Genomic DNA, 11,256 nt, shown 5'->3' on the forward strand with positions numbered 1-11,256 from the left:
AACTGTGAGGAGGATGCTATGAGAATGCAGGGTGACTTGGACAGGTTGGGTGAGTGGGCAGATGCATGGCAAATGCCGTTTATGGTGGATAAATGTGAGGTTATACACTTTGGTAGCAAAAAAAGGCAGATTATTATCTAAATGGTGTCAAGTTGAGAAAAGGGGAAGTACAACAGGATCTAGGGATTCTTGTTCATCAGTCAATGAAAGTAAGCATGCAGGTACAGCAGGCAGTGAAGAAAGCAAATGGCATGTTGGCCTTCATAACAAGAGGAGTTGAGTATAGGAGCAAAGAGGTCCTTCTGCAGTTGTATAGGGCCGTAGTGAGACTGGCATATTTATTCTTCTAATTCCCATTAACTATTTGGAGGCCTATAGTACACGCCCAACAAAATGGTCATTCACTTTTAGGAAGGGGCCTTACTGGACGAACCACCAATAATGTTTTCTTGGAATACTGCCTTGACATTTGCCTTAATTAATTAAGCAACATTACCCTCCTCTTCCCTATCCCTCCTGTAGCACCTGTACCCTTAAGCAGAAACATTAAGCTGCCAGTCCTATCGCTCACTTAGCCAGGTTTCCATATCGGCTAGAACATCCTATTTGCACGTCCCATCCATGGCCTGCATTCATCCACTCTAACGGTCAGCACTCTTGCATTGTAAACAAAAAGACTAATGAAATGTCCTTTGTACATCAAGGATTAGAGCTAAAAAGGTATAGAAGTTATATTTCAGCTGTATACATTCATGTTAAAGACACATGTGGAGTGCTATGAATAGTTCCACACAGCATAGAAGTGAATTTTGGAACCAGTTTGTAGACAGTCTTTATGGAATCTTACAACCTGGAAACAAGAGCATTCGGCCAAGTCATCCACATTGACTGGGGCATCAATAATACTGGGCCCAAGAAGAGCTAGGTGACAGGCCTCAATGACTACCAACCATAGCACCCATATCCAAGATGATGAAGTGCTTCCAGAGGATGGTTATGGCACATATCAACTCCTACCTTAGCTAGAACCTCGACCCACTACAATTTGCCAACTGCCACAATAGAACTCCAGTGGATGCGATCTCACTATCTATTCTGCACTGGACCACTTGACAATAAGCACACATATGCTCAGGCTGTTGTTTATAGACTACAGTTTGGTGTTCAGCACTATCCTCCCCTCCAAACTAGTTATCAGTCTCAGGGTCTCTGCTTATCCCTATGTAATGGGATCCTCAATGTCCTCATCAACAGACCACAATTGGTACGAATTGGTAACAACACTTCCTCCTTGATAACCATCAGTACAGGAACAGGAGCACCTCAGGGCTGTGTGCAACTTGAACCCCAGGAACCGATTACAAAAAATAGCAGACGGTTCATCACGAGTACTATCCTACCTACTACAGAAGGAATCTATAGGAGGCAATGCCTCAAAAAGGTAGCCAGCATCATCACCACCCCGATCACACTCTCATTTCATTCCTGCCATCATGAGAAAGGTATAGGAGTTTGAAAACAGTGCTCTCCAGATTCAAGAACAGCGTTTTCTCAACAACCAACGAAAAATATTGAATACTACAAACACTAACTAAACTATGACCTACAAATCACTAAGGACTTTGGGTTTTTGCATTATATTGGGTTTTTTTTAATGTATTATTTTTTTTTGTTTATTAACCTCTTGACTGATCAGTGGGTGCCCTTGTATATTAATCTCATTGCCCAGTACTTGGTCCATTGCCATCAATGCGTAACTAATTCACGTTTATCTGGACACTTCTTAAGTACATTCAGTGACGCAACTTCAAACACTCGTCCACTTTGAATATTAAAAGTTATACAACTAAGAATAAATTATCAGTTAACTTCATATCAGAAATTGAGTTATTTTTGAACAATACAGGTAAAAGATGAGTGGGAGTTAAATTATTTTTTTAATGATCCATTTCTTAAAAGGCAAAATAGCCTCCTTCTCATGTTGACTTTCATAACTTTATCATCACAAAGACCTTATCTTTTGGAAAAAAACGTTTTGATGGATAACAAAGCTGTAATACAGAAACACCCCAGAAATAGAAAATAAATGAAATAAATGAGCAATTATGCTTGCAGCAGGGTGAATTCTGGAACAGCTTAAACCACATGCACCTCTGCAAATGTTGGCTGAAAGTACAAGAAGATTAACCATAAATGGCAAAACAAACGCTATGCCTTTTTAACCTACAAATAAGTTAATTTTCGTCCTAGATTATTTCTGTCAAAGTAAACTCAATTATTTATGCAAAACACTAAATGGCAAGGATCATTAATAATTCAGATTTTTATTGAATGATGCATTTTGTGGTCAGTAATAATTAACATTGAAACTACATTACCTTTCAATTTCATTCGAAGGATTTTGCTTTTCCCGAGCAGGCGTTTTTGGAATGATAATATTCCTTGATCCCATACCGTCACCAGTTCCAGCTCGGGTAGGTCGCATTGGAACTTGAAGATCTGTAGCAGACAATACTTCGCCCCTACATATTTTAAATTCTGAATAGGTAGAGAAAAATACTTTCAGGATTTTCAGGATTGTCGTGAGATTAGTTGCATAACAAAAAAAAGTTATTTCCTTTGTATAAATTTCCTGGAGTCTGGAATTTATGGGAACATGAGCGTATGGAGTTAGTATACGTTAAGGGGATATTTGCTCAGATTGGGGGTCATTATGGCCCCAACTACGAATGATTCAGCTGACGGTTTCAAACTAATACTATCAGAAAGCTAGATTGCAGAAACACAAATTCAGAAAACACTTACTACTGACTCCGTCCCGCCCACCCGTGTATTCGCCCCGGCTTTGCAACCACTTCGTGCTGGAGAACACGGAGAGGGTAGTGTTTGTAAGGAGGGGCATCGGGCTCTCAGAGGTGGTTCGAGAAGGAAAAGACACTCTGGAAGCTTGTCAGCTGAAACGGCAAGGGGGAAGCGGTTTCCTATTTATCAAAGGGCGGCGGGATGGGGAAATCAAAAGGCGGCAAGACAGTGCAGTGCATAACTATTACGTTTCACAGTTGGGCATTGTGAACAAACAGCGCCGTTTAACCCTGGCCTGGCGATGCTGACCCTGGGAACCCGGGTCATAGGGGGGGGGGGGGGGGGGGGGGAAGGAGGAGGGTGGAGAATGGGAAGGAGGAAGATCACGACCAAAGATACTAAAGCAAGATTTATATTTGACCACGACGAGCTGGAAGACTGGCGAGTCAGAGTAAAGAGGGGCCGCCGCAGGTTTGGCCAGACGGCAGCAATGTCCGGGACGTGGGCAAGAAAACTTTCCCAGAGTTGGTACAGGAAGGAAGGGACGACAGATGCTGGTTTACAGCGAAGATAGATACAAAATGCTGGAGTAACTCAGCGGGGACAGGCAGCTTCCCTGGAGAGAAGGCATGGGTGACATTACGGGTGGGTTGGACACCCTTCCCCGGAGTATCCCGGCCCGCTGTGGGGGACCAAAGATTATAGAGGGGGGGACGGACCTGCTGCGCCGCTTCTGTGCAAAGATCTTATGCTCCTCTATAATCTTTGCTTCTGTAAACGTCCCGCAGTCTCTCTTCGCTGCGACGCGACGCGGGAAGCACGGGCAGGGTCTTTGGTTTAAAATGGCTCACTGACTTCCGGTCCGCGGCGGCGCTTCCGGCAACAACGCGAGGCCGCGGCGACGGTTGGAGGACAGTTGGTCGCCTGGCAACCGGTGAGAGAGAAGCCAAGACAAGTCAATCCGTCTATATATACGCTATCTATAGCTGTGTTAAACATATGTATAGGATCTATAGCTGTATTAAAGCAGATGGGAGGCTAGAAGTTGAAACAGGTCAGGTTCCGTTGACAAGACAGGCAGGAGCACAGCAGGGATGGGGAAGGACTGTTGCTTTCGTATCAAAGCTAGAAGCATGAAGTGTAAGGCAGATGAACCCAGGCATGGATAAATGTTCCAAGGCACACGTACTACAGGTGGGATAGAGATGGAAAGAGCAGGGGGAGATGCATTTTTGATTCAGGAGGAAATCATGACAATTAAATTACCGAGGGAGTAACAAGTGATGCTTTAGTGGCAGAGTTGAGAAATAAAGTGACCTGGCTGGGATTATACTGTCGGCCCCAAATGGATGCGAGGAATTACAGGAACAAATATGGAGAGTTCCAAAAATATTTGGGTGGTCATTGTTGGGGATTTTAACTTTCCTCATGTGGATTGCCATAATGCAAAGGGAATTTGTGAAATATGTTCAGGCAAATTTTCTTCGGCAATACATTAAGGGCCCTACGACAGAGAGTTGTAAAGCTATACAAGCATGTAAACAGGCCTTTTGGCCCAATTTGGCAATACTAACCAAGTTGTCATTCTGGACTAGTTCAATTTGCTTGCTTCCGCTTCCATTCCACATTCTGAAGCCTTCCTATCCATAGATCTGCTCAAACATCTTTTGAGAGTTATAATTGGATCTGTTGTAATAGCTGCCTTGAGCAGAGACACGCTGCTCTGTGTGAATAGTTGGACCTTCACCTTAGACCTATGGTTTTTCATCTTAGAATCCTCTACCATGGGAAAAAGACTGTGAACATTCACTTTACGCTTATCGCTCATGAATTTGTATACTTAAATGTGGCCACCCCTCAGCCTCCCAGGCTCCAAATAAAATAATCCCACTTATCTAGCTTCTTCATATAACTTAAGCCTGAAAATCAAGGTAATCAAGGCATGGAGACAGGCCCTTCTGCCCACCGAAACCACGCTGGCCATTGATCAACTGTTCAACCAATTCCATGATAGCCCATTTTCTCACCCACCCCCTACATTCTCAGCAATTTACAATTAACCTATAAACCCGCACGCTTTTGGGATGTAGGAGGAAACCAAACCATGGCAGGAAACCCATACAGTCACAGGGAGAACATGCAAAGTCCACACACACAGCACCCAAGGTCAGGATCAAACCTGGGTCTCTGGCGCTGTGATCTAGATCCTATAGTAAATCCAATTTGCCAACTCACCTTGGATTCCATGTGATCTAAAGTTCTAGACCAGCCTACCATGTGAAACTTTGTGAAAGGCTTTGGTAAACTCCATATAGGCAACGTCCATTGCCCTGCCCTCATCAATCCTCTTGGTGACCTCGTCAAAAATCTATCACGTTTGTTAGACACAATTTTGCACGTACAACGCCATGCTGACTATCTTTAATTAGTTCCTCCCTATCCAAATGTAAATCCTGTCTTTAGAAACCCCCTCCAAAAACCTACCCACCACTGACATCAGGCTAACCAGTTCCCTGGCTGTGTAGGAAGGAACTGTAAATGCTGGTTTACACCGAAGATAAACACAAAATAATCAGTAACTCCGTGCGGCAGGCAGTATCTCTGGAATGGGTGACGTTTTGGGTCAATACCCTTCTTCAGACTGAGAATTGGGAGGGGCAGAATGGTAAGTTGTGAAAACAGATCAAAGCAGACGATGATCAAGGAAATGTTGAATGGTTCATTGTTAGTTTGGGGGAATGTGACAATGAGGCATATAATCAGAAAAATTAATCAGCAGGACGATGAAACTAGTCGGAGAACTAGGGTGGGGGAGGGACCGACAGATAAGGGGGGGGGGGGGGGGGGAAGGGTTATTTGAAGTTAAAGAAATCAAATTTGCTATCGCTAGGTTGTAAGCTGTCCAAGCAAAATATGAGGTGCTGTTCCTCCAATATGTGTCGTGCCTCACTCTGACAGTGGATGAAGCCCAGGCCAGATAAGGGAATGGAGGGGGAGTTAAAGCGTTTAACATCCAGGAGCAAAGATCCTATAAGATCTTTGTCCAGGAGCTTGTGTAGGACTGGGAGTTGGCTCGAACGCCGCTCACGGAGTTTGGCTGTCGATTGAGTGCAGCTGCAGGGAGGGACCGCGCCGGTCCGGAGGTTGGGAGAGAGAGAGAGGAGACACTGAGTAGTAATAGTAGGGAGATATTGTATTGGGGTATCGGCCGACGGCCTGTATAGGTCCGGTAAACGGTGCTCTGGCAATATTCCCTGCTGTTACAAAATGACAGGAGAGAGTGGGTCTAGTGGTATGGAGGCCAGTGGAGGAGAGGATAATGAAGGAAATGTTGAGAAGGAGTGGGAAACCGTGGGAACACGGGGTAGTCCCAGGAAGAGCAGCCGTAAAAGAAGGAAAAGCAATATTGGTGGATCGGAGAGTGAAGACAAGGAACCAGAAAAGGAAATTTCGTTAAATGTAGTGGTGAGGTTTGAAGGAGAAGGAGGAGTAAAGAAGATAGAGCCATTGAAGCTGACAAAAATAATCAGAGCCCAGGTTGGGGAAGTAAAGTATGCAAGAGTGCTGGAAGATGGAAACATGCTAATAGGGTGCAACAGTGAGGCTCAAGTTGAAAAGGCAATGAAAATGAACAAGATTGACAAAATCAAAATAATCAAAGTAGTGAGAGTGGGAGAACGGAGGAGGGCAGGGTGTAAAGGAGTTATCTATGGAATCCCTCTCAAAGTCAATACAATACCTTTTATTTGTCATTTGAACCTCACATGAGGTTCAAACGAAATTTGGTTTCTGCAGCCATACAAAAAAAGAACCAAGACACACACCAACACAATTCAATTCACATAAACATCCATCACAGTGCGTCCTCCTCACTGTGATGGAAGGCAAAACTTAAACATATCTCTCCCCTGCACTCCCCTCTCCCCCCCATGTCAGAGTCAAAGACAGAGTCAAAGCCCCCGGCGGGCGATGTTAAATGTCCCGCAGCCATTAAAGCCACGCCGGGTGATGCAAGGCCACGCACCGGGTCTTGGTGTTGGAGCCCCGGCGGGCTCTTGGTGTTGGAGCCCCGGCGGGCGCTCACAAAGTCCTGCGGCCATTCCAAGCCGCGCGGGGCGGTGATGTAGGCCCCGCTCCAGGTAATCTTCAACCCCGCAACTCGGGCGGGAGAAGTCGCCGTTGCGGAAGCCCCGAAAAGCGGTCTCCCACCAGGGACCCGCGGGCTCCCGGTATTACTGTCCACAGACCTGCGGTAGGAGCTTCCGAAACTCCGGGTGTCGGGTCACAGCAGCGCTCCACCACAGCTCCACCCGCTCCGGACTCGGCCAGCTCCATGATGGTGAGTAAATCCGCAGCTCCGCGACTGGAGCCCCAGGTCGTTCCTGTTGGAGGCCGCTCCACGTTGCAGCCCCAACGACAACGGAGACCCGACAAAGAAAAGGTCGGGTCTCCCGTGCAGGGGAAAGACCTTAAAGTTCCCCCACCCCACCCACGCACACATACCCCAATATGAGTGAACTGGTTCAGGAACTCAGAAAGAGATGTGAATTAATTATGAATGCCAAAAGAATGACCAAAGGAGCAAAGAAAGAGGAAACTGAGTCAGTCCTGCTTGAATTCAAGACAGAATCCCTTCCAAAAGTGGTCCATTTTGGATTCATGCGATATAGTGTAAGAGAGTGCATACCCAAACCAATGAGGTGCTTCAAATGTCAGAAATTTGGGCATATAGCTAAAATGTGCAAGGGGGCGAGGAAATGCGCAAGGTGTAGTGGGGACCATGAATATGGTCAGTGTGGAGAGGGGGTCAAACCAAAGTGCTGTAATTGTGGAGGAGAGCATAGTGTGGCTTACTGGGGCTGTGAGGTGATGAAACGTGAAGCTGAAGTACAAAACATAAGAGTGAAGGAAAATGTCTCCTATGCAGAGGCAGCAAAAAAGGCTGACCCTACAAAACAGATGAATGAAAGAATGATCAGGAGGGAGCAAGATATGGGCATAATGGAAACAATAAAAGAAAAAGAAAAGAGTATATGGAAAGAAAAGAAAAACCTGGTTATATTTATAGCAGGAGTAATAAATGCGACAGCAGAAGTAAAATCCAAAACAGAAAGGATCCAAATCATTGTAAAGGCTGCAGTCCACCACTTGGGCATGGCAGGATTGGAGGAAATACATGATGGTCTCAGTATCCAGGCGAGCCAAGAGTCAACATGTGTGGGTTAATAATATTAATGTTAATCCTACAATGGAATGCAAGAAGCTTGTTAGCCAATGGGCAAGACTTTAAGCAATTCATAGACAGTAGGAAGGAAAAACCAGATGTCGTATGTATCCAGGAATCCTGGTTGAAACCAAGTTTAGATTTTGTTCTATATGATTATGTTGCAGTGAGATGTGATAGGGGAAATGGGGGAGGAGGGGGTTGTGCCACTTTCATTAAAAAAGGGATACCATACAAGGTATTAGGAATTGGGCAGGAACAGGAATATGTGGTAATAGAAGTGTGGTCTGAGAGGAGGAAAATAGTGGTAATAAATTACTATAATCCATGTAAGTGATTAGAGGTCAATAAGTTACAGGAAGTAGGCCAGAGCAAATCTAATGTTATTTGGTGTGGGGACTTTAACGCACATAATACATTATGGGGCAGTGGAAAGTCAGATAATAATGGACAGGTAATTGAGGAATTATTAAATGATGGTAATCTAGTATGTCTAAATGATGGAAAGAAGACCAGGGTAGATGTTAGGACAGGGAAGGAGTCTGTGTTGGACCTTACACTTGTTTCTAATAGGATTGCTGCTAAATGTAACTGGGAAGTATATGAAAAGGGTACCATAGGAAGTGATCATCATCCTGTGCTATGCAAAATAAATATTACTTTAACTATGAGTAAAGAAAACAGAAGTGGACGATGGGTGTTTGGAAAGGCTAATTGGAAGAAATTTAAGGAGGAAAGTGATAGATATGTAAAACCGATACAAGAAGAGACAGATATAGAAAACTTTGAGAATAAATTGTCAGAAGGTATCAAAAGAGCAGCATTAGTTTCCATACTTAAAAGTAAAGGAAGATCAAAAAGGAAAGCTGTGCCATGGTGGGACAATAAATGTAAAGAGGCAGTGGTGAATAGAAACAGAGCATTCAGATTATTAAAAATAACTCATAACTACCAACACATGATTAATTACAAACAGGCTCAGGCAATTGTAAGGAGGACTATAAGACAAACAAAAAGAGCATATTGGAGGAAGTATTGTGATTCAATTGGAAACACAACACAGGTAGGGGAGATATGGGGGATGATTAAAAAAAATGGAAGGTGATAAAAGGGAGTGGAGTTATCCTACCCTAACAAATGGAGATCAAACTGTAGTCTCAAATAAAGACAAAGCAGAACTAATGGTTAACACTTTTAGTAGGGTTCACAGCTCCAACTTATCAGATGAAGGAAGAAGAGGTAGGGAAAGAACAAGAGAGGAAAATGTTGAGGCCTTACAAAGGAAAGGTATCACAGAGGACAAGTACAATATTCCATTTAATTTAGGGGAGCTAAAGAGAGCTCTGGCCAAGTGTAAGAACTCAGCCCCAGGGAAGGATGATATTTGCTACATAATGATAAAGCATCTAAGTGAGGAGGGACTCCAAAAGATACTTGCACTATATAACAAGGTGTGGGAAGAAGGGCGAATACCGGAGAGGTGGAAGGAAGCAATCATTGTGCCTATTAGGAAACCAGGGAAAGATGCAAGTAATCCAGTAAATTATAGACCTATAGCTTTAACAGCACACATGTGTAAACTGATGGAAAGAATGGTAAATGAAAGATTAATGCATCTAATGGAAAAAAACAGTATAGTGGCTAATTATCAGAGTGGCTTTAGAAAAGGGAGAGGTACTAATGATCCAGTTCTGTGCTTGGAAGATGATATAAGGAAAGCACAAGTTAAAAAAGAATCTGTAGTTACTGTATTTTTTGATGTAGAGAAGGCTTATGATATGTTGTGGAGAGAAGGTCTTCTAATAAAGCTGCATTTAATGGGAGTAGGAGGAAATATTTTTAACTGGATAATGGACTTTCTTAACGGTAGAAGTATCCAAGTTAAAATAGGGTCAGACATCTCTAGTAAATGTGTAGTCGAGAATGGAACTCCCCAAGGAAGTGCGATAAGCCCGATCCTATTCTCAATCATGATTAATGATATATTTGCAAACATTCAACCAGAGATGGGGCGATCGCTCTTTGCAGATGATGGCAGCCTATGGAGAAAGGGGAAGAATATAGATTTTATCGTGGGTAAAATGCAGCAAGGGATAGCCCAGGTGGAAGAGTGGGGAGTGAAATGGGGTTTTAAATTCTCTATAGAGAAGACAAAGACAATGGTTTTCACAAGGAAGGAAATTAAAGAGGATGTCCAGTTAAAACTATACGGCAACAATTTGGAAAGAGTAAAAGATTTCCGTTTCCTGGGAGTCCATTTTGACTCCAGATTGACATGGAGGGTCCACATTACAAAAATAATTGGAAAATGCAAAAAAGCCATCAATGTAATGAGATGCTTAGCAGGCTTAGAGTGGGGAGCAGATATATTATCTCTTAAACATATCTATGATCAGATCCAGACTAGAGTATGGCAGTATAGCTTATGGATCAGCATCTAAGTTAGTGTTGTCCGAGTTGGACAAAGTCCAAGCGGAAGCTCTAAGAATCTGTATAGGAGGTGTGCGGACGTCACCTGTATGTGCACTACAGGTGGAAACTGGGGAGATGCCGTTGAGACTGCGCCGCAGACAACTAATGGCTAATTACTGGCTAAGCCTTAAGGGTCATGAAGAGAACCACCCAACAAAACAGTTAGTACAGGAGTGCTGGGAGAGAGGGGTGGCTCAGTCTGGAAGCTTCAGCTGGGTTGGAGGAGGTGTGGCAAGGGACATGGAAGTAGAGGACAAAGAGTTCTGCCCTGCAGTATTGTGGCCATCTGTCCCAATATGGTTACTGAACATCCCAAAAGTTGATCTGGAGATATGGGAGGCAAAAAGGAGGGAAAAAAATTCGGACCTAAAAACAGAATACCATAACCATATATATAATAGATACAGGGAACATCTCTTAATCTTCACAGATGGATCAAAGGACCCAGTAGCTGAAACAACAGGGGCAGCTGTGGTAGTGCAAGGGATGAAGGTTGAGATTTGCAAAAGAACAAATAACTATTTGGCAGTGTATACAGTGGAACTGTACGCTATTTTGATGGCAGTTCGGTGGATAGAACAGGTGCAACCATGCAAAGTATTAATATGTAGCGACTCATTGTCTGCAATCCAGAGTATTGGGTCTGGTGTATCCCATAGGCGGCCTGACCTAGTGTATGAAATTCTACTACTATTAAGCCAAGTAACAAGGAAGGGCAGTGACGTGACTTTGTTGTGGGTCCCAGCACACATTGGTGT

General features: G+C 43.8%; 1 protein-coding gene across 8 annotated transcripts in view; it reads right to left on the minus strand.

The window, feature by feature from the left end:
• The window catches only part of ccdc171 (coiled-coil domain containing 171), a 244,842-nt gene extending 241,088 nt beyond the window's left edge, over positions 1 to 3,754 (minus strand). For 2 of the 8 annotated variants that reach the window (XM_033018273.1, XM_033018275.1), the window contains exons 1-2: positions 2,806 to 3,127; positions 2,379 to 2,538 (exon numbers count right to left, since the gene is read on the minus strand). In XM_033018273.1, coding sequence (XP_032874164.1) covers positions 2,379 to 2,538; positions 2,806 to 2,902 — 257 coding nt within the window. In that variant the 5' untranslated portion in view covers positions 2,903 to 3,127. Of the gene's footprint in view, positions 1 to 2,378; positions 2,539 to 2,805; positions 3,145 to 3,521; positions 3,541 to 3,578 lie in introns of those variants that run through there. The other 6 variants (XM_033018274.1, XM_033018269.1, XM_033018276.1 and 3 more) reach the window with 6 other exon arrangements.
• Positions 3,755 to 11,256: the final 7,502 nt, after the last annotated feature.

This window comes from Amblyraja radiata, chromosome 3 (genome assembly GCF_010909765.2).
Source record: "Amblyraja radiata isolate CabotCenter1 chromosome 3, sAmbRad1.1.pri, whole genome shotgun sequence".
NCBI lineage: Eukaryota > Metazoa > Chordata > Chondrichthyes > Rajiformes > Rajidae > Amblyraja > Amblyraja radiata.